General features: G+C 40.9%; 1 protein-coding gene across 6 annotated transcripts in view; it reads right to left on the minus strand.

Moving 5' to 3' along the window:
• The window catches only part of znf423 (zinc finger protein 423), a 376,444-nt gene that overhangs the window by 201,364 nt on the left and 150,558 nt on the right, over nucleotides 1–24,522 (minus strand). For 5 of the 6 annotated variants that reach the window (XM_043706939.1, XM_043706936.1, XM_043706937.1 and 2 more), the window contains 2 exons: nucleotides 6,540–9,775; nucleotides 5,899–5,983 (listed from right to left, as the gene is read on the minus strand). In XM_043706939.1, coding sequence (XP_043562874.1) covers nucleotides 5,899–5,983; nucleotides 6,540–9,775 — 3,321 coding nt within the window. The remainder of the gene's footprint in view (nucleotides 1–5,898; nucleotides 5,984–6,539; nucleotides 9,776–24,522) is intronic. The other variant, XM_043706935.1, reaches the window with a different exon arrangement.

Genomic DNA, 24,522 nt, shown 5'->3' on the forward strand with positions numbered 1-24,522 from the left:
TGCCAAAGTGGTAGATGCAGGTACAGATACAACATTTGGATGGCACATGAATAGAAAAAGTTTAGAGGGATATGAGCCAAGTGAAGGCAAGTGGGACTAGTTTAGTCTGGGAAACTTGGTCAGCATGGATGAGTTAGGTCAAAGAGTCTGCTTCCGTGCTGAATGACTTTATGACTCTATAACAAAATGAAAAAATTGTACATCAGCCACAGTTTGTTGACAGCACCAGGCTATAAGAAACACTTCTCTCCCTGGCTGCTGGTTGCCTTTACCCATCTCCACTCCTTCCTGTAATTCTTCCTCATGTTTTAGGGAATAGCGTTTTCACCCCACCTCTTCATCGGCATTCCTTTCAGCTTTTGGAAGCTTCTTTAGTACAGAGCAAATTACAAAGATTCTGGACTGTATTGTATGGCTCCACCACACATAACCAAGTATCTAAAACAAATGTTTTCAGGATAAACCTGAACACACTCGCCTGAATGAAGACTCCTAGCTTCACCTGAGACTTACAGTGCACAATCTTGGCTGTCAACTAATGCAGCTCTGACTGAGTTTAGGTGAGAAATTAAATAATGGTTCCACTTAATTTCTCAGGGAATATACAGATTCCATACCATGACTTGATGAAAAAGCTGTAGTTCAGGAGTCTGTTCAGTCTAGATGCCTCAACCATCACCATCAAAGCAGGCTCTCTGGTCATTAATTTCATTATTGTTGCTGATATTTGCATAATGTTAACTAACCACTGCATTGGCAAAAGTTTCCAGTGATATTTTTTAAAAAATGCTTAAATGCCTAAAAATTGTGAGAACAAGAATCAGTATTGGCCATTTGGTCTATTGAGCCTGCACTCACTAACACTTTCCATGTTGCATTCAAAATGAGAATTTCTTTCCACAATCACAACCTAGTTCCCTCCTTTGCCGACTGTTTGTATCATCCTCACAATCTAACTCCCGTCCTACCTTTGTATCATCTGCAAATTTGGCCAGAATACATTTGGTTCCTTCAACTAAGTCATTAACATTGATCAGAAACATTAACATTGACCCTGTGGCACTCCACTAGCTACACCTTGCCAAACTGAAAACTATTAATCCCACCTCTCCATTTCCTGTTCATGAGCTAACCTCTATCTCTGCTAATATCCCTTACACCATCAGCTCTTATTTTAGGTAGCACACTTTAATGTGGCACATTATTAAATTAGAAAGAAAAAATACACATCTACTGTACCCCTGCTGACATTCTCAAAGAACTTGACAAGCATGATTTTCCTTTCACAACTATGTTCACTCTGCCTTATCGTATTTATGATTTTTAAATGTTCTGTTACTACTCTATTAACAATGGACTGGAATATCTTCCCAATTTCAATATTAGGAGAACAGGCCTAATGTTTCCTATTTTTTGTCTCTCTCCTTTCTTGAACAATAGCATTACATTTATGGTTTTCCAATCTGTTTGGATTTTTTTAGAATTCATGAGATTGTGATGTGGAGGTGCCAGTGTTGAACTGTGGTGGACAAAGTTAGAAGTCACATCACACCAGATTATACCCCAACAGCTTTATTTGAAATTACAAAATTTTGGAGAACTGCTCCTTTGTCAGGTGAAGTCACTTCACCCGACAAAGGAGCAGGGCTCAAAAGGTTTGCGATTTCAAATAAACCTGTTGGACTTTGACCTGATGTCATTTAACTTTTGACTAGGAAATTTTGGTAATAGCTAATGATCTTCTTTTAAGAAGCTAGGATGCAGACTCTCAGATCTATGGAACTTGAGAGACTGTTACATCATTACTTTTCCTGAAACTTGTTCTCTGGTGATTGTGATAGTCTTAAATTGCTCCTTACTTTTTGTCCATTTTGCTAGCACTGTTAAGATGCTTTTTGTGTCCTGTATTGTGAAGACAGATAGTAAACACCTGTCGTTAGTATCCATCATTTCCATTTTTCCAATTTATTCATTCTCCGGTTTTCCCTTTTAAAAAACCAAGGCTGATTTTAGATAAGCGTTTCCTTTTTACATACTTGTAGAAGCTTTTACTGTCTGTTTTATATTTTTGCTAGTTTCATCTTGTATTCCAATTTCTCACACTTAATTATTTTAAGGCATCCTTTACTAGTTTCTAAATCTCTTGTAATGTTCGAGGCCACCATCAATTCTCACAACAATGTACGCTTTTACATTAGTTTAACACCATCCTTAATTTCCTTTGTTGTCCACAGCTTGAATCTGAGAAACATTCACATTCTTTCTCAATGGAGCATATCTATGCTGAGAATGATGAAATATCTCCTTGAATATCTGCCAGTACTTCTGTTATTTTACTATTTAACATATTTTCTCTATCTACTTTAACCAACTCTAACTAATTATCCTTGTAAATGCCTTTATTTAAAGTTTTGAACCACATTTCTTACCATGAAGTGAAATGCAAAATTCTATAATGTTACAATTGCTTTTACCTCAAGGATCCTTTATTATCTCACTATGCAATAAAGGTCTAAAATAAGCCATGAAAACAAGTCTAAAAGGCCAGTTTATTAGTTGGCTCCAGAACACACTGTTTGAAGAAACTGCCAAGCATACACTCTATGAACCTCTCCTCCAGGTCAACATTGCCAGTTTGATTTGTCCTATCTTTATGAACATTAATATTGTCCACAATTATAGCAGTACCTTTCTTACAGACCCCGGCACACAGTTCTGTAGAAGTCATATCAGACTCGAAACATTCAGTATTTCTCTCTCCACAGATGTTGCCTGCTGAGTTTCTCCAGGGCTTTGTTTTTCTCCTATTTGTATATTTATACTCTGAGCCATAATTTATCTACTGTCAGGAACCAAATAAATTATTCCCACCAAAGCCATAATTTATTTGCTATTTCTTAACTCCAATCAACTGATGTTACAGTTTTATCACCTGAACTCAGATTGCTTCTCATTTCTGGAGTGATCCAAAGTTTAATAGAGCTACCTCACCTCGTATTGCTTTCATCCTGTCCTGCTGAAACAAACCCTTAAATATTCATGCTTCATCCATGGTGACTTTGAAACCACAACTCTGCTAAGTCTCTGAAGAGCGCGGGGTGATAAAATTACAAATCATTTTCTGTTCTCTCAATGGCCTATCTTAGATTGCATGCATCTCCTATATATTGACTGTTGTCCCTTCTATTTGCGGTAAATGAGCTGGATTCATTAGTTATGACAATAGAGGACAGGTAAGTTTGCCAATCAGCAGCATGATATATGGCACAAAATGTTGAATCTGATATGGTGGATTATCACATGATAAAAATATCCTGCTAATTTTCTGGTATTGGGCATTCACATGCAAGATAATTTCAGTGGCATTTTAAATAGGTGAACTAATGGAATAACAAGTCTTTCCACTCTCAAAGTTTAGGAAGTTGACATATAGCACTTTGAGTGCTATCTGCTTCTGTCAGTTGCTCCTTGCACCTTTGGGAACCATACCAGGCTGTAACTTGCACTTCCTCTCAGCTTCTTTGGCTCCATCGGGAAGGATGTGAATTGTGTTGCGCTCCTGAACAGACAATCAGTGACCTTTTTAATGTGGCGGTGAGCTGTGGACTGAATAATGTGGGAAAGGTCACCAGATACTACCTGGAAAAATCCTGTGGCCAAGAATTTCAAAACAGTGGTGACCTTAACTGGTAGAAAGAATGCTGTTTACCTGGTTGAAGCAGGCTACTGTCCTTCAGTCAGCAGCTGACAACTCTTCCCAAAGCTGGCAGCAAGGAGAGGATAAGGAGAATAACAAACTTTTGAGAGGTAGTTACCATCAATAAAAGACTCTTCTGTTCTCTAAACGTCTTTTGAGTTGATGTGTGCACATTGTAGGAAAAACAAACTTTGTGCCCCCCTCACTTGAAGTGCTCCAATCTGGCATGCTCAATCTATTATTTACAGGACAGGAAAAGATGGAATTCCCATGAAGAAATTCACGTTTCCAATCAATTCCAGCAAAAATTAAAAACAAAACTGACTGAACTCCACAGCACTAAAGAAATCTATATGTAATTAAAGTAATACCAGCTTTCAGTTGCAACCTAGACAATCTCCTGCAATCGGTATCCACCACAAGCTTATCTAACTGTTAATGTCCAGGGTGAAGGTCAAAGAGATTAGCTACACTTACTTCATCACCCATTTAAATGTTTCAGAACGGTTCCCGCAGAGCCTTAAAAGGGACTGATAATCTTGAAGGGATGTGCTTCAGGCCTCCTCATTTTACCGAATTACCACATCAAATCAGACAGAAAATCTAAGTAAAATCTAACACAATTTGTCAACTCATTATTTCTGATTATCAATATCCTTAAGCACGAGATATGGTACGAAATGTTTATAATAAAAACAGAAAGTGCTGCAGACGCTCAGCAGTTCTGTCACACAGTTGTGGAGAAGGAAATAGAATTAATGTTTCAACTCTGATATGAGTCTTCTTTGCAACATTTAGGGAATAAAATGCATTTACTTGATCTATTGCATAATATTTCACTGGAATGGTTTCAAACTAGTCACACTGTGACTGAAATTATGTTATAAGATATCCAGTTTGCCTTCAGCCGAACCAATGAACTAAAAACACATTTCAGTATTTTGTTTGAAGCAATGGGCCAGGCAGAGTACAAATCATCAAAAGGTCAACCTGAAACCCTCAACTTTGTTTCTCTCCCCAGATGCTGCCTTACCAACTGAGTGTTTTCTGTTTTTATGCCAGGTATTTATTGTAATGTCCCCATTAATCCTAAAAGTATAAATACATTGTTGTTTATTCATAAATAATATTATCTGAAACCTAGTACGTTATTTACCACTTTCCTATCCTCTTCCTTGGAATGCAGTTCCAAGGGAACCAGCAGTCTTCAGTGTATTCCCCAATTGAGAATTACCATGCTTGCAGTGGAGGGGGAGCAATTCGAATGAGCTACATCCTGAGTTCACCCAATGTCCATGCGCACAGTGTCCAGCAGCAAGTACTCTATGATGAACAGGGAGAAGCCCTTGCTGATTTTTCTTCTCCCCAGCAGTTAAACACTATGGTCAATTACAGCGCTCCCATTCTTTCATTTGAGACAGCAAACCCATGCCAAAAAATCCCCAAAACAACCATCTCCCTCGTTGCTCGCCAGCAACTGAACATTGCAAAAACATTGCTTCATCTTTATTTTTGGTATTCAAGTATAAAATGCTTAAAATTCATTCTTTTGATTTCTGTTATTTTTCTTCAATAAAGACCGATGTTACTGCCGATGTTCCTAAACATTGGCTGGAGTGAAGGGTGCAGAATGACTCGAGAGGATATGAAAATAGTTGGACAGTGTCTGGAACAACGTTTGCATCTGTTCTCTCTTTGCTTCCATTACCCCACTTAAAGTGCAGTGCTGAAATGCATAAACAGAGGTTCTACTGAACCTCAAATCATTTAACACCAGGGAAGCAGAAGCAGGTCCAGCTGAGGATGTTTCCAGCCACTAAATTCTAATTATATTATTAGATTTAATACTAAAACCAAATACTAATTTTAATACTAAAACTAAAGTGCAATGCAGAATAGAGTAGCTGTAGAACCGAAACTGAAATTTTGTGGGTATCCAACTAAATCTACAGCAAGCACGAATTACAGAAAAATATTGCTAAAAAGGGACATGTTCAACAAAATGTAGTTTGGAATACTTTGACCTACCATATCATCTCAGCTGTGCCCAAAGTATTGCCAAAATATCCACATCACAACAAAATAGTTGGTATAACTTACACCTTTAGCCATTTCCTCGCAAAACCTCTACTCAAAAACCTGTACTTACGAAAAAAGAAATTCAAATGACTCCAGTGGATAAAATAAAACATTTTTCTTACCAATCATATGATTTGCAACATGGATCTGTATTTCCCGTTCAGTCTCAAAAGTCATCTGGCACTTGATACACTGGTAGGTCTTCTTCTGTCCGACAATTATAAGATGAAGGAAACTATTATTTACTCATTTGATTGCTAAATGTATTCATTTTGCATTGTATATTTAAAGATGACACTCATCTAATGTGCTCTGCCTATTATCTGGTGATGCTTCATCTTGACCCGTTTCTCTTGGCAGTGTTTTTATTGGTTTACCATTGCTTTCCAGGTTCAGGAGCAGGGGAAGGAAACACATTCATAGCAAAGTCAGCCAGACAGGAATCAGACCTGTGCTGAACCAAACCTTCGCCATCTAACCAAGTTGGCTAACTCACCTCACTGGCCATTGAAATTTGTACACTAACTTAAATTCATTCAAACTGAATTGCACTTTGAAACTATTAATTGCAGTCAATATTGTACCAAACTGAAATGTTTCCAAAATTCTTATTTAAAAAAAAAGCCGCAAAGCTAAATCAATAAAGAAGGAAAATCTGTAAGTTTTCTGTACATATTTAGTTACACTGCCTTACTAAGGAATACATGCATTCAAATCAAATTTACTTCCTGTTCTTAACATACAGATATTTTTATTTGCTTACCCTTGGAGCAGGCGAAGCCTGTGATGACTTTTTCTGGCTACTTGTCTCTGGTGTCATTTCTCTATGGTCTATCTGGATATGACTCTCCAGATCCTCGACAGTTTCAAATTTAACTGCACAATCAGGACACCGAAGACTGACACTGGTTCGTTCATTGTTTTCCTGTTGAGTTACATTTGAAGATTGACCATTGGTACCTCTGTTCATGCAACCTGCACATAAGCCATAGGGCAAGCCATTGATGTCAAGTTTCACCAAGTCCTGTTTGCTCCTAAACTCTTTCAGGCATAAAGCACACTTGTAGAGTCTCTGATGACTCTGATTATTTGGAGATGATGATGCAGAGTTTCCCGACAATTTTTGCATGTGGAATGTTCCATGAATTTTCAGCTCAAGAGTAGAGGTGACTGTCTGCATGCAAACTACACAACGGAACCCTGTGAGAGAATTTCTCAGGTCTGGATGCATCTGACAATGCTCGATGAATTCCTCTTCGCTCTGCAATGGCATTTTGCAGATCCTGCAAGTTCCCGTATCAAGACTTTTGCTATGTGTGACCTTGTGCTCAGTCAGCGTTAGAAGGGAAGGAAACCTCTCACCACAAATAGGACACATGTAGTGCTTAGCAGGTCCACGATGGGTCTGCATATGCTCTCGGAGGCCATTCTCCGAGAAAAATGTCCTAGCACAGATGTTGCATTTATGGCTCCCCTTGATGAATTCAGCCTTTTTCCGTGAACAATCATCTTCTCCAGGTTGAATATTGTGATCTCTCAACCTGTGATTCTGCAATAGGGCCTCCATAGTATATGCTGCACCACAGATATCACAGCCGTACATTGGTTCTGAAGCATCAATATCATCTTCACTAGCTTCGTGACTGTTTAGAGCTTCCTGACTTTTCATCAGTATGTTCTGAAGATCGGTTTCCACTCTTTTGTTACATGATACAATTCCATTTGCGGTACCATTCTGGCTGCTGTTGTCGAACACACAGTGTTTCTCCCTTAAGTGCTTTTCTAGCAAAATAATGGCATGGAAGGCCTTACTGCAAAATTTACAGTTATATTTTTTACTGTGTGTTGTAATATGGCATTGCAGTTCCACTTCTGTACTGAATGTGTCACCACAGAATATACATTTACGGGCCTTTGCTGGATTACCTAAATGGCTATGCTTGACATGAAGTTGAAGATCTGCTTCCTTTCGGAAATCCCAATTGCATGCTGTGCAGCGATACATCTTCTTTTCATTACTGTGCTTCACTGCTAAATGCACCTGGATGGAGACCTTGGAATCGAACACTTCTTGGCACAACGTGCAGTGGTATAGAACAAAAGTATGCATATCCAGCAAGTGCTTCTGTAGGTCATCAACTGAAGAAAATTGCTTATCACAGCTCTCACAGACATAATGAGTTGAAGTTGTCATGTAGTGTATGGTGAGGTGTTGTAACAGGGTCTCCTGGGAATCAAAATCCTCTTTACACTGAGGACAGGATTGCTTCCTCAGAAGAATTTCCAAATGTGACTTCAGATGGCTTTGGAAACTTTCAAAAGAAGAGAACTTGAGATCACATTGATTGCATGGGTATTCCCCATTTGACAGTGATGGTACACTTGCTGACAACCGCTGTCTTTTGGGAGAAGAGACTTCAGCATCAGAAGAAACAGGACTTTGCTCTGACTTCGATTTTCTGCCACTGTTTGCTGCTAGTGGAATGTTCTTATGGTTTTCCTTGATGTGCTTTGTGAGCTTAAGAATGGTGCCAAAAATGGGTGAATTGGTGCAATATGGACAAGAGTAAACTTCCATGAAGGACTGTGTGGCTTGAAGTGCGGGAGACTCCAGCTTGGGATTTCCTACATTGCAGTGAGCTTGCTGAATGTGGTCTGAGAGTGAAGACTCAGTAAGAAATCCCAGCGAACAATGGGAACAGAAGAAAGTATGGTTTCCATCTTGGGAGAGAGTATTTGGAACACAATGCGTAATTCGTATGTGTTCCTGCAAGCTATTCAAGTCTGCAAACATTTCCGGACAGTAATTGCAGTGAAATGTTGATGTACTGGTGAACTGCATTACTGGAAAAACGTTATTTTTGTGGACTTTTCGGACGTGCTCATTTAAGTTATACAAAGTGGGAAGTGAATCAAGGCAGTATTGGCATGTGTGACCTTGCTGAGGTTTATCTGAGTGAATAGTTTTTAAATGAATTTCTAAGACAGCCAAGCTACTGAAATCTCGCTTCGAGCAATATGGGCAGCTATAGGTGACTTTTGGTGACCAAGAGTTTTGACTTCCTTCTCTTTCCAAAGATCCTGAAGGTTTCCTGTGACTTCTAGATGGTTTTAGGGTAGAATCAGGTGTGGAACCTCGTTCTACTGAAGCACTAGAATCTGGGGTGGTGCTACTCATTGAGGCTGCACTTCCTGTAGCAGGATCAGGACTTATGCTGTGATTACTAGAATCCGGTTGTCTGTGGCTATCCAAGTGGCAATAGACTTCTTCCACTGTAGGAAACTGTTCTGGGCACATCGGACACTTATGTTTCTTATTCCCATGGGCTAGGTCGATGTGATTTATCAATGCATTTTCTTCTGCAAATACTTCAGGGCAATGGATGCATTGCAACTCTGCTTTCTCACAAATCTGTGGGTGATTTGTTGCTATATGTTTCTCCAAGTCTTCAACTTGATTAAATGTTTCATCACAATAATCGCAAACAACATCTTCTTTCTTCATCTCCTTCTCAAGCTTTGTAATATGATCTTTGTTCTTCTTATGAGCCTGCATATGACTCTGTAATGAACTTGTGGACGAGAACCCACGTTTACAAATTGTGCACTTGAATGGCTTACTTGAGCTGTGAGTTTTCAAGTGGATTTTGAGATGATCACTGCGAGAAAAAGCTGCTTCGCACTCATGACAGTGGTACTTTTTATCTCCAGTGTGAAGTTTGATGTGACGGTCACGACTTCGCTTATGTTTGAATAGGCGGCTACAAAATGTACACTTGAAAGGAAGTTTGTCACTGTGGATTTGCTCATGCCTCTTAAGGTAACTCAAACGGCTGAATGACTTGTCACAAAATTGGCATGGGTAGGGCAAACCGGTTCCTCCTTCTTCATCCACCAGGCCAAGATCACAGCCTTCTCCTAGCATCTGGGAGGGCGATGCAACATCTTTACTGGAGGGCGATGAAGCTACCCATGATATTTGTGGGTCATCGTCACCATCTGCAAAGGCAAGAAGATTATAAGACTCAATTCTCTATTGACTTGATGAATAAGGACAAACAATTGTTACAGCATGCAGCTTTATTGTGTTAGAGTCTGAGCTTTTCGTACTATTATATGATGGACAATGATAAAATTAATTGTGCCATATAATGTATACTTCACAACTGAATGATAGATTTCTGAACATTTCCGCTGAAAAATGTGTTGCTGGAAAAGCGCAGCAGGTCAGGCAGCATCCAAGGAGCAGGAGAATCGATGTTTCGGGCATAAGCCCTCCTTCAGGAATGAGGAAGGTGTGCCAAGCAGGATAAGATAAAAGGTAGGGAGGAGGGGCTTGGGGGAGGGGCGTTGGGAATGCAATAGGTGGAAGGAGGTTAAGGTGAGGGTGATAGGCCGAAGAGGGGGTGGGGGCGGAGAGGTCGGGAAGAAGATTAAGGACCTGCATGTCCTTGGCGGAGTGGGAGGGGGAGTTAAAGTGTTCAGCCACGGGGTGGTTAGGTTGGTTGATGCAGGTCTCCCAGAGGTGTTCTCAGAAACATTCCGCAAGTAGGCAGCCTGTCTCCTCAATGTAGAGGAGGCCACATCAGGTGCAGCGAATGCAGTAAATGATATGTGTGGAGGTGAGGTGAATTTGTGACAGATATGGAAGGATCTTGGGGCCTCGGAGGGAAGTGAGGGGGGAGTTTTGCATTTCTTGTGGTTGCAGGGGAAGGTGCCGGGAGTGGAGGTTGGGTTGGTGGGGGGTGTGGACCTGACGAGAGAGTCACCGACCACTGCAATGTACAGCTGGAACTGACAACCGGAAGCAGCAGATTCAAACCACCACAAATGCCGGAGGAAAGATCACAGAAGGCTCCCAAGCACTGAGGATGTCACCTAGACAGGGGACGAAACGTCTGCCACACAAATTCCCAGCTCGGAGAACAGAACCACAATAATATTAACCTATTTCTTGGAAACTGAATTGTGTCCTCACTTTAAATATCAAACAGATATATTTCTATTTAAGTTAGACTGTCATGCGTACAAAAAATTTATATGTGGAAGTACAGCAAATCCCAAAACAATCCAAACTGTCTTCCAAGGCCACTTGATAAGAAAATACTACCCCAGACTGCTCCCTAAAGATTTTTGCAGCAGGAAAATCTGACCTTTATTTTGTAACAGCCTCTCAGTAGAATCTGATGTTGTCGGCGCTTTAAATAGTTTCAATAAATGTCATGGCATAAGCTTATTTTAGATATAAATATTTTGTTAATTTAGAACCACACAATACACCCTGCAAGTATAAGCCGTTATTGCTACAAAACTAAAATTAAGACGAATGTAAAAAGAATGACTGAGAGAGGATTAAGGTCATTAAAAAGCACTAATCCTCCAAAATAGGCTTGTTCACATACAGTGGCAAAGAGCATGTGGCTTTTAGAATGCTTTTTCTATATTCACATTAGGGAATTGGCAACTAGGGATGCTAATATTAAACATTTTCAGCAAAATTTATTACATAATGAAATGAGGCTAAACTACCAGCATTTTCAAAGCAACTTCTGTAGTAATGTTCAACCTGGATAAACTGTGTGTTAGCTTGTGTGAGTAAATGCAGTTGTGCACCTGTGTCTGTCTATATGTGAGAAAGAAGGTTGTTAATAAAAGAAACTTGGCTTGCTATCTCTCCTTCGAAGGATCATTTGCGTCATACTGTACTTAAGGTGCTTAATATATATGATATATACACACACAGACCCGCAAGTATGAAACTTCATCAATTATCAAGTAAGAGGTTGTAATTTTACGTTTAATTGATTTACACATGAAAATGATTCAAAATCAAAAATAGGGCCCCTCTTGTGCTGCAGTGACAGTGTTTCTAACTTGGAATGGGAGACCCAGGTTCAAATCTCATCTGCTCCAAATTGATTAGAAAAATAAGTTAAATTTAAAAAAACATAAATAGGAGGGGACCTCTTGTGGCATCCCTACCCCTGAACAGACAGACACAAGTTCAAGTCCCAACTGCTCCAGAGTTGAGTCATAACCTCTCTGAACAGGTTGATTAAGCAAATGGGTTGAATAAAAACATTTTAAAAATAGTCTAAATAGGTTGTCCAAGCACATCAAACTAAATTAATTTATAACATTTTCCAGGAGACCATTTGTAAGCCCACAAGTGGACTGCTACCAGATCAAATAATTACCAGGTAATGGCAGTCTTAAAGGGTTGGGTTGGCTTGGTTATACAAGCGTCCTTTCAGAATCATGTACAAGGAATCTCTATTGTCCTGCATTCGAATATCTGAATTTCTGACTTTCTGGCAAGACTGAAAGGTCCCGAAGCTTGGCTAAACTATGTTATCCGTCATTTGATTATCCGGAACTCAATTAACAGGACGAAATACTCTCTGCCCACGTCCTTCGGATAATCAAGGTTCCTCTGTATAACACAGTTTTATACAACCATGTGAAACAACATTTACTCACAACATTTAATGTAGTAAAACCATAGCAAGGCATTCCAAACAAGCACTATTAGACAAAATTTAGCAGTGAACTGCAGACGGATACGGTGACTGGCCAAAAAATTTATCAAGCATAGATTTCCAGGAACATCGCAAAACAAAAGGAGACAGAGATGCAGGTATTTAAGGTTGAAACATCCATGAATTACATCATAGCCAACGAAGGCATACTTACTGTTGGAGGTGATCTAACCAACTTGATGACGCCACACAATATTAGGTGGTGATATTAGGAGAATAGTTTTGGATTTTAAAGGGGACAGATTTGTTACCACATCTCCCAATAGACTCGGCAACAATGTCTAACTGGCTAATGTATTTATTTTCTAATCAACCTGTTCAAAGATATTATTAAACAGCTCTGAATATCTCTGGGCCAGGGGCCCCTGGCCCAGAGATATTACCACTACCATTGTGCCACAAAAGCCCTATATTTTACATTTTTATTGGATTCAAATTTTACTATTTGTCGTGATGTGACTTTTAACTCACATCCAGAATGAGTAGGATTTTGGATTATGAAACCAGTGACATTACTCCTATGTCACAGCCTCCCTTCTAATTGGTTAAGGTAACTTGTACCTAACTAGTGCCATGCAATAAATGATATTTTGTGAAGGAAAGAGCCTCTTCCTATTCAGAGTCATTAGTGGTTCCTCCAGTACCAAAGTAAACCAAATGGACCCCTAGACCAATGAAAGGAAGAGGAGCATCCTTTTACCCAGAAACACCAAACAGCGATCAGCAGTGAGCATTGCTGTTTGGCACCAAGAGGTACAATTGTCAAAAATCCAACGCTCCGAGATGAAATTTTCCAAAAGAACCAAGTGAGTTTACAGCTTTGAAAACTTTACTGTTTTAAGAACAACTCACACAGACTGTTAGCAGCTCCAAGAGCTTAAACAAACTAGCAGTAGCAGGAACTCATGAAAAGACCAACAATGGTACAAAGTTTTCAATACTGAAGCTGTTAGTTGCATTTCTATTAAAAAATATGGGGTAAACATCTCAACATTGTTCTTTTCACCTTGACTGTTTTAGTTAAATTTTTGAAATTGCATCCAAAAACTGAATTTCTTCATCATCATCTCTATTTCAAAGGCTCCATTTCTTCCTGTCTAATCCTATGGGCCCAAGTTCTAGCCATGATAGTCAGTGAGCAATCCAGGATGTTCCTCTTGTAACCTTGCAGCTTCTTTTATCTCCAATGGACGTGCCACTTCCCTTGGTGAAAACAATGTTCTTCAACCTGCCAGTTTCTTGCCTAAAATAAAGTCAGTTCCTTCAAGAGGAATTTGTTTCAATACCCACAGTACAAACTTCTCTTTTATCCAATCACTCTTTAAAGTCTGTATAATGAGACTGGTTTGCAAATTCCATGCATACCTCCAATGAATATTTTCTCCATCACTAAGCCTTTGGATCACAAATAGAATTGTAACTGTCTAACATAGCTAAATTTTCCTTTTGCTTCGGCTAAATTTCACCTATACCAACTACAAATTTAGAAAGTTTGGCTTGAGAGAAGGTCAAGCAGCAGAGACAGATTGGAAAAATAGTATAATGCAACACTGAGGAAGGATCTATATTGTATCCACAGTAAAAGGTGTGAGAAACACTGCCTTGCAATTAAATTATAAGGCCACCTGTTTAAAATTGGCCCACACAGAAACAACTGTCCTAGCGAAATGGGTTTCTGATATCAAGAGTCCTGCTTTCGCCAACTGGCAACAATTTTAGAGATAGACTCTAATAACCAGTGAGACCAGTGAACAAGTGACAGGAATGCCCAAATTCCTAGTTCATTGAATGCACAACTGAAAAACAACAATTTACAGCACATTCCGTTACCCAGCAACCTTTTTTTGCTTCATGACCATGTCATTCTCATAAGACAAAAACAGTAAAGGAACAAAAATACATGGTCTGCTAACCAACAGGTCATGCTTCACTTTTTGGTAGATGTGTGCAAAGGAGTAAATAAGTGTGAAAAACTTATTCATTCAACATCCCTTTAACATAACTCGACATTGCTCTCTGAGTTCTGCGCAGCAGGTGCCCAAAATATTCAAGCTTCATAGAGTCACAGAGATGTACAGCATGGAAACAGACCCTTCGGTCCAACCCATCCATGCCGACCAGATATCCCAACCTAATCGAGTCTCACTTGCCAACACCCAGCCCATGTCCCTATAATCCTTCCTGTTCATATACCCATCCAGAGGCCTTTTAAATGTTGCAATTGTGCTAGCCTCCACCACTTCCTCTGGCCCCTTAGGTCTCATTTATACCTTTCCCCTCTCACCCTAAACCTATGCCGTCCAGCTTTGGACTCCCCATTCCAGGGAAAAGGCTTTGTCTATTCACCCTATCCATGTTCCTCATGATTTTATAAGGTCACCCCTCAGCCTCTGATGCTCCAGGGAAAACAGCCCTCACCTATTCAACCTCTCCCTATAGCTCAAATCCTCCAACCCTAGCAACATCCTTGTAGATATTCTCTGAACCCTTTCAAGTTTCACAACACCCTTTCAATAGGAAGGGGACTAGAATTGCACGCAATATTTCAAAAGTGGCCTAACCAATATCCTGTACAGTCACAACATGACCTCCCAACTCCTGTACTCAATACTCTGACCAATAAAATAAAGTATACCAAACGCCTTCTTCACTGTCCTATCTACCTGTGAGTCTACTTTCAAGAGGCTATGAATCTGCACTCCAAGGTCTCTTTGTTCAGTAACCCCCCCTTAGGACCTTACCATTAAGTGTATAAGTCCTGCTAAGATTTGCTTCCCCAAAATGCAGCACCTTACACTTATGTAAATTAAACTCCATCTGCCACTCCTCAGCCCATTACCTACCTAATCAAGATCTCGTTGTAATCTGTCATAAACATATAGATAGTAAATAGCTAAGGCCACAGTACAAATTCCTGTCGCACTCCAGTTACATTCTGCTACTTAAAAATGTCTCATTTTACCCAACCATCCGTCTGTTAACTAATCTTCTGCCATGCTGACATCACAACTTTAAGGTTTAACTTGCACATTGACTTTTTGTCCAGCACCTTATCAACTGCCTTTTGAAAAGTAAAATTTGCTACATACTGGATTTTTTTTTAATCCATCAAACTGGTTATACCCTCAAAGACATGTTTTTACTTTTATAAATTATGTCTCCCACTTACCGAAGAGATTAGGTAAAAATTAAATACAAGTGCAGGCTTCCACGTCACCTTCAAAAGCAAGTGGATTGGGCACAAGCACACAAAGGTAATTGCTCTCTTGGCTAAATCAAGCAAAATGAATTTTCCAGGTCAGTAACTTCATTCTAGTCGTAACCAATGGATGCATTAAGCTTACTTATATCCAAGTTTAGGTTCACAGCAGGGGCCTAAAATGTTCAAACAGATCAAAGTTTCAGATATTTTCTAAGCAAACTACTGAGAAATGTCAGTATATACCCCTAGAGCAAATGTGACTTGAACCTAGGCCTCCAGGCTCAGAGATAGGGATACTACCACTGTACCAGAAGATCCCATTGTTAAAAGTTAATCTGCAGTAATTCCCCTGAGCTTGATATGGTTTGAAAACACAACCTTCTGATCTGGAGACAGGTCCACCAAGATCAAATTCAATGCCCCTAAAATGAGATATAATATTATCCCTAAAAATTTCCTCTGCAGGGAGATGGAGAGTTGGTACAGACATTATAGGAATTGAAATAGAACTAATCTTTCTGTCATGAAGGCACCAGAAAGCTAACTACATAATTTAACTGAAAGGCCTCAGTGAAGGCTTCAGATACAAACTATCTAAACCAAGAGTCAATACAATAATTCAGTTTTGCAGGTCTGGAATTTCTAGGCTGCAGTTTTTTTTTCCTGATGGTCAATTACAAAAGTGAAATGCAGTTAAGCCCCCTCATTAAGCTGGATCAAGGCACTAAGAAATATGCACAGGCAGAATTTGTTTCCTCTTTGAAAACATACAATGTCTCCTCAGGGACAGACCCTCATCTGTGCATAAAGGTACTGCTGGAGTTTAACAGCTTACCAAACACGACATTGGCAAGCTTCTCCACTTTCCTCACTTTCAGATGGTCTAATTCTGACTCCTCTGTTCTCCTTCTGGATTTTGTCCTCCATCTCCAGTGATGGGCTTTCAATTGGCATACATGGTAGGCTCACAGAATCCCACAACTATTTAAATCACCATCATCTGTCCTGCAAAGGCTGTTTCCATTTTATCTCAACTACAAAACCATTTTGTCGTGAAGACCTTGAGTACCCAATCAGTTGTAGTTGATTGGATCTATAAATAGGTTGCCTTCCTTTTCCACCTTGTACAGCAACCCCCTTCCTCTGCTTCTTACACATCTTGGACTAATATCCCAAGTCCTCAACATTAAACACAACCAGGAGAAAGTGAGGACTGCAGATGCTGTAGAGTCAGAGTCTAAAACTGTGGAGCCAGAAAAGCACAACAGGTCAAGTAGCATCTGTGAAGCAGAAAGTCAATGTTTCAGGCATAAATCCTTCGTCAGGGCTTCCTGACGGAGGGCTTATACCCGAAACATTGACTCTCCTGCTCCTCAGATGCTGCCCGACCTGCTGTGCTTTTCCAGCTCCACACTATCCCACACAACCAGCCTTCACATATCATCTTCTGTAACCTATCAAAATATTGTTGCGCAACCAAAAGATATTTTCCCCACACATTTAGTCATTCACAGAATGTGAATGGGGTTGATAAAGCCATTATTTATTGAGAAAATGGTGGTGAAACACCTTCACAAATTACTGCAGTACATTTCGTCCAACATTTTTCATTGTGCTATTAAGTAAAGCAAGGACCCCCAGGACTTTGACCTAGCAATAAAGGAATGACAATATATATTTCCACAGCTGGTTGGTGTGTTACTTGAAGAGGATCTTAAAGATGCCAGGGATCATCTGTTTGTTCTTCTAAGTGGCAAAGGTCACTAATTTGAGAGTCATTGTTGAAGAAACTTTCAAGTGTTACTGCAGTGCACCCAGTAAATAAAATGAACTACAACTATTCTGTGCCAAAGGTAAAAATGAATGAATTATACAGAACAGAGGAAGCCCTTTGGCCCATTGAATCTCAATGAACAAAACTGTACTAAATCCAGTCGTCCCACTTTCCAGTACTTGGCCTATAGACTTGAATACAACTTTTTTTTTAAAATACTGTTGAGGTTTCCCATCTCAGCTACCAGCCCAGGCAGTGCATTCAAGACCCCAAACATCCTCTGGGTGTAAAGGTTTTTCTTTAAATCCCCTCTAAACCTCTGCCTTTTATCTTAAAATTATTACCCTTGTCACTGACTGCTCTTAAGACAACAACCTAAGCTTATCCAGCCTCTCTTCATAGCTAAACTGCTTTCATCCCAGGCAATTTCCTGGTGAATGTCCTTTGCGGCCCGTCCAGTGCAATCATATCCTTCCTGACAGAACTGCATACAGTACTCAAGCTGTGGCCTAACTAAAGTTCTGTACAGTTCCAACAGAACCTCCCTTGAGGTTGTAGTGAGCTGCCTTCTTGATGCAAACAACAGGGGTCACAGTACTGATCCTGAGAAATACCACTGGTCACAGATCTCCAGTCAGAAAAACACCCTTCCACTGCTAATTTTTGTCTTCTACGACCAATCCAGTTCTGTATCCATTTTCTGAGCTCACTGTGGATCCATGTGACACATGTGACTTCAACTTCTGTACCAGTTTGCAATGAGGGATCTTGTCAAGGGCCTTGCTAAAGCCCTTGTAGACATCACCCACCACCTCATAAATCATCTTTGTCATTTCCTCAAAAAACTCAATCAAGTTTGTCAGACACTACCTCCCCCACACACAGCCATGCTGCCTATCACTAAGAAGTCTACATTTTTCCAATATAAGTCAATGATATCCCTAAGAATCTTCTCCAATAATTTCTCTACCACTGATGTGAAGCTTACCATCCTGTAATTTCCTGGATTATCCATGTTACCCTTCTTAAACAAAGGAACAACATTGACTATTCTCCAGTCCACTGGGAGCTCTCCTGTGACTAAATAAGATACAAAGATTTTGTACAAAGCCCCAGCAATTTCCACCCTAACTTCCCTCAGTATCTTGGGATAGATCCCATCAGATCCTGGGGATTTGTCTACCTTAATACTTTTCAAAACACCCAACACCTTTTTTTCATATCCACATGTCCTGGAGTATCAACATACCCCTCTCCAGACTCACCATCCACCATGTCCTTCTCCTTTGTGAATACCAATGCACAGAACGGTATTCGGTAAGGACCTCACCCACTTCTTCTGGGTCCAAGTTAAATGCCCTCCCTTGTCCTTGAGTGGACCTATCCTTTCCCAAGTTACCTCTTGCTCCTTATATATTTCAAATGCCTTGGGATTTTCCTTAATTCTGATTGCCAAGGATTTTGTGGCAGCATTTAACCCTTTTAGCTCTTTGCTTAACCTCTTTCCTGCTTTCTTTATATTTTTTGAGGGGTCTGTCTGTCCTCAGTTTCCTAAATCTTATATATGCTTCCTTTTTCTTTTTGACTAAGCTCACCATTTCTTTTACCATCCAAGGTTCCTGAACCTTGCCATCCTCATTCCTCATTGCCACAGGAACATGCTGGACCTGAACTCTTGTCAATTGGCCTATAAAATTCCCAAATGGTAAATGTGGATCTACCCTCAAAGAACCAAACTAATTCCTGCCTAATATTGTCATAGTTAGCCTTACCCAGTTTAATACTTTCAGCCAAGAACTACACTTATCCTTATCCATAAGTAACTTAAAACTTACAAAATTAAGGTCACTGTTCCCAAATGCTCCCCCACTGAAACCTCAATCGCCTGGCAGGGCTCACTCTCCAATACCATGTCACATTGGTCCCTTCCCTATTTTGACTAATTTACATATTGATTCAAAAAAACCATCCTGGATACACCTAACAATTTCTGCTCCCGTCCAAGCCCCTGGCACTAAGGGAGTCCCAGTCAACTAAGGAAGTTAAAATTACCCACAACAACCCCTCTGTTTTTACATTTTTCCATAGATATTTTTATTCATTCACAGGATGTGGAGATCAGTGGCCAGGCCAGCATTTATTATCCACACCGATTTATTTTTTTCTTATTAATTCATGGAAAGAGGGTATTGCTGGCTAGGCCAGCATTTATGATCCATCTTTAATTGCCTAGAGGGCAATTAAGTGTCAACCACATATCGCTGAGGGCCTGGAGTCATGTGTACTCCAGACCAGGTAAGGATGGCAGCTTCCGTCGCTGAATTCATTTAGTGAATGTGATAATTGATAATGGTTTCATGGTCATCATAACCCTCATATTAAAACAATATACCACAGACTGCCATTCCTGCAGTGTTCAGTAATCCCTCCCAGTCTGTTCTTTCCTCCTAATCTTACTGTTCTTAGTCTCAGACTCCTCCTCAGTCATTTTACTTGCTGACCTACTGCTCTGATTCCTGACCCCCTCCCACGCTGGTTTAAACCCTCCTGAGTGGCACTAGCAAACCTCCCTGTCAGGGTATTTGCATCCCTTCCATTTAGGTACAACCTGCCCTTCTTGTATCGGTTCCATCTGCTCACGAAGACGTTCTAATAATCCACATACCTCCTACACTAGCTCTTTAGCCACATATTTAATTGTACTATCTTCGCATTCCTAGCCTCATTGGCACAACACACAGGAAGTAAACCTGAGATTATAACCAGAGAGGTCCACTTTTCAACTTCCCACCTAATTCCCTAAACTTCCTTTGCAGGACCTCATCACATTTTCTCCTATGTCGTTAGTATCAACATGTACCACAAAATCTGGCTGCTCACCCTGCCTTTCGAGGACGTCCACACCCACCCAGAGGCTTCCAGGGAGGCAAGACACCATCCTCGAGCCTCTGGGCAGCCACAGAAATGCCAATCTATGCCCCTGACTACTGAGTTCCCTATTACCTCTGCTCTACAGCACTTTGACCCTCCCTGTTATAAAACAGAGCTAGCTGTGGTACCACTGCTCTGGCCGCTGCTGTCGCCATCCTGTGATTAGGTCATCCCCCAACAGTGTCCAAAACAGTATGCTTGAATAGCCACAGAGAACTCCTGTCTGCCTCTCCTCACGGTCCTCCGTCTTTCTGTCTGAACCTTGGGTGTGACCACATCCCTGAAACTCCTGCCAATGACGCTTTCTGCCTCCTACATGCTTTTAAGTTTGTCCAATGGCAGCTCCAACATATCCATGCAATCTGATAGAAACTGTAATTGGACACACTTCAAACAGATGGAATTGTCAGCGATGTTGAAACTGTCTCTGATTTCCCACATTCCAGAGAAGAAGCATACGATCCCGCTGACTGCCATTTTTACCCTCGAGCGGCTGGTTATTAAAAATAAATTTCTATTAAATTAATTTACAACTAACTAAATGGTCCCAAGTGTTGGATTCTCACTAAAAAATATTAAATGCACTTTTCTGTGAGCAAAGTTCTAGGTACTCTTCTAAATTCCAGTACTATACTAGCCCATCATTAGTTGAAATCACACTACTCCAAACCTTACAGTATGAAAAGATTCATGGAAATTAAAGATAAGAAATTACTTGACTACTACTTAACAATCAGAAAGCCCTTCTGTCCAAGCCGTCACTTTTGAACTTGTGATGTGACCAAGTGTAGCTCCCTCGATACTCCCTATGAAATGGATCAGGGTAAGGCTGCTACTTGCCCTGTGCTCCAGTTGCCATCTCCTCCCTCCAACCTCTCTGGTTCGAGTCACTGGCTATTGATCAAGGTAAGAGTGGTGCTGGAAATGCACAGCAGGTCAGACAGCATCCAAGGAACAGGAAAATCGACATTAAGGGCAGGAGCCCTTCATCAGGAATGAGGCTAGAAGCCTCAGGGGTGGCGAGATAAATGGGAGGGGGTGGGGCTGAGGAAGAAGGTAGCTGGGAGTGCAATTGGTGGATGGATGAAGGTGATAGGTCAGAGAGAAGGGTGGAGCGGCTAGGTGGAGAGGAAGATTGACAGTTGGGACAGGTCATGAGGATGGTGCAGAGGTGGAAGTTTGGAACTGGGGTAAGGTGGGGGAGGGGAAATGAGGAAATTGGTGAAGTCCACATTGATGTCCTGGAGTTGAAGAGTTCTGAGGCTGACGTGGGGTTGAATCAAGGTAAGGCTGCTACTCAAAACTAGTAATCATGGTGACTTCAGCAACTTTTCCTGGAATTGTCTTCATTCGCTTCTCATCCTTAGTCAATAATGCAACACCATTGCCTCTTGTACACTCTCTCCTGTCCGAAATCTTATACACCGAATATTGAGCTCCCGGTCCTCCCCTTCTTCAACCACGTCTCTGAGGTCGCAACAACATCGCAATTCAACATGTCAATCAATGCCCCTAACTCAGCTATCTTCCCTATTATATTCTTCGCATTAAAGTAGAGGCAACCCAGCATTACCTTATTCCCTTGAAACTCAACATGACTGAACTCCTTCTGCCTTGATTCCTTTCCTAAAGTACGCTGTGTCTCCATTGTACTAACATTGCTTCCTCTCCCCCAGGTGGTGTTGAACTTGACAACTATTATAGGTGCACTGCAGCAAGATAGTGAGGTATATTCTATCTGCAAAATGGTGCCTTATTGACAGTGGAAAGATTTTGAAAATTCATGAGGCGAATCACTTGTCAGTATTCAGCACCAAGTTATGACCTGCTCCTGTGGCCACAGACATTTATTGTTCTGGTCCAGTTAAACTTCTGGTGAATGATCATTCTTTCCAGATGATGGAGTTTCGACAATGGTAACACCACCGAATTAGAAGGAAACTGGCTAAACTCTCTCTTGTTGGAGATAGTCATTTCCAGGCACTTGAATGGTACAAATCTTTCTATTTATCATCCATATCTTGTTACATTTGGCCATGAACTGTTTCATTATCTGAGAAACTGAGAATGGAACTAATTACTTTACAATTATCAGTGAACATCTCAAATTTTAAAGGGCTGAAAAGCATTAATGGTGCAGTTCAAGGTGATTGGGCTCAGGACACTGCTGGGAGGAAACCTCCCACAGCAATGACCTGGAGCTAATGTGATTAACCTACATCGACAACCAAATTTCTTTGTGACTCCAATCAGTGAGAGCTTTCCCAATTGCCATTATCTTCAATTAAACTAGGAATCTTTGGTGCAAACTCTGTTAAATGCTGCCTTCATACCAAAGTCAGCCACTCGCACCTTAACTCTGGAAATCAAGTTCTTTCGTCCATGTTGGAGCAAAGGCAGTAATGAGGTCTGCAGCTGAGTGTTTCTGGCAAAATTTCAATTGAACATCAGTGACCAGGTCATCAGTGAGCAAATGTGACACATTGGCACTGTCACTGATGCATCAGTAAATGGTCAGACTGGATTTTTCCTTTTTATGTACACAGAATATACCTGGGTAATGTTTTATCCAACAATGAGAGGCCAGTGTTGTGGCCATATAGAACAGCTTGCTTAGAAGCCCAACCAGTTCTGAAGCATCAGCCATCAACACGACTGAGGCAAGGGTCGGCAGTCTCTACAGTAGACTTCAATATAGAATTAGCTAATTTCTAAGAACTACATCTTAGGCCCAATCATCTTCAGCTGCTTCACCAATGATCTTTCCTCTATCATACGGTCGGAATTGAGGATGTTCACCGATGACTGCACAATGTTCAGCACCATTCGTGATGGCAATGACCATCTCCAATAAGAGACAATCTAACCACTGCCCCAGACAATCAATGGTATTACCATCATTGAAACTGCCACTATCAACATTCTTGGGGTTACCATTAACCAGAAAAGCAACTGGACTCGCCACATAAACACAGTAGCGACATGAGCAGGTCAGAGGTTAGGAAAACTGTGGCGAGGAACTTACCTCCTGACTCCCCAATGCCTGACCACCATCTATAAGGCACAGGTCAGGAGTGTGATGGAATACATCCCACTTGCCTGGATGGGTGCAGCTACAACAACACTCAAGAAGATTGACAGAGCAGCCCGCTTGATTGGCACCACATTCATAAACATTCACTCCCTTTACCACCGACACTCAGTTGCAGCAATGTGTACTATCTACAAGATGCACGACAAAGATCCACAGACTGCTCCTTCCAAACCCTGGACCAGTTCTGTTTTTAAGGACAAGGGCAGCACATGGAACACTATCATCTGCAATACCCCTCCAAGCCATTCACCATCCTGACTTGGAAATATATCACTGTTCTTTCAGCGTCTCTGGGTCAAAATCCTGGAATTCCCTCCCTACGATCAATAGTGGTCAACATACAACACATGAACTGCAGTGGTTGAAGAAGGCAGCTCACCACCACCTTCTCAAGGGTAACCAGGAGCAGGCAATACTGCTGGCCAGGCAGCAACATCCACGTCCCACGAGTGATTTTTTTTTAAAAAATGCTTGGAAGCTCGGAAACAGGCTTCAATGGATCATCAACTGGGTTTTTCTTGCTCAAGTTGGTTGCAATTTTGTCATTTGCTTGTCATTTGCTCGTTTTTTGTGCTGTATCATCATTGAATTTCCAAGTACATTATATCCTCACCGATTCCACCACCATCTATATCTGAATGTGTCAGGTCTTTTGCTGTAACTTCACAAAACTCCTGGAATATTCTTGCACACACTGTACTGAACCAGGACTGGTCACCTTTATGCTAATGGTACGATGAAGGATTTACTACTTGATAAAACTACAGATTATAGTGGAAACAGCTCTGGGGCCACCGATGGCCCTCAGCACTTCATGTATACCTAGTCTTGAGCTGCTACATATGTTCTCAATTTATTTCAGTAAGCATCGTGGGCATGGCACATAAAACACAATGAAGAATATCTTGAGTACTAAAACAGGACTTCACCACAAGTAATGTCATAGAGATGTACAGCACGGAAACAGACCCTTCAGTCCAACCCGTCCATGCCGACCAGATATCCCAACCCAATCTAGTCCCACCTGCCAGCATTCAGCCCACATCCCTTGTCTAATCTTTTTTTTTGAGGAGAAAGTGAGGTCTGCAGATGCTGGAGATCAGAGATGGAAATGTGTTGCTGGAAAAGCGCAGCAGGTCAGGCAGCATCTAGGGAACAGGAGAATCGACGTTTCGGGCATTAGCCCTTCTTCAGGAATGAGGAAAG

Source organism: Chiloscyllium plagiosum, chromosome 17, assembly GCF_004010195.1.
Source record: "Chiloscyllium plagiosum isolate BGI_BamShark_2017 chromosome 17, ASM401019v2, whole genome shotgun sequence".
Lineage (NCBI taxonomy): Eukaryota > Metazoa > Chordata > Chondrichthyes > Orectolobiformes > Hemiscylliidae > Chiloscyllium > Chiloscyllium plagiosum.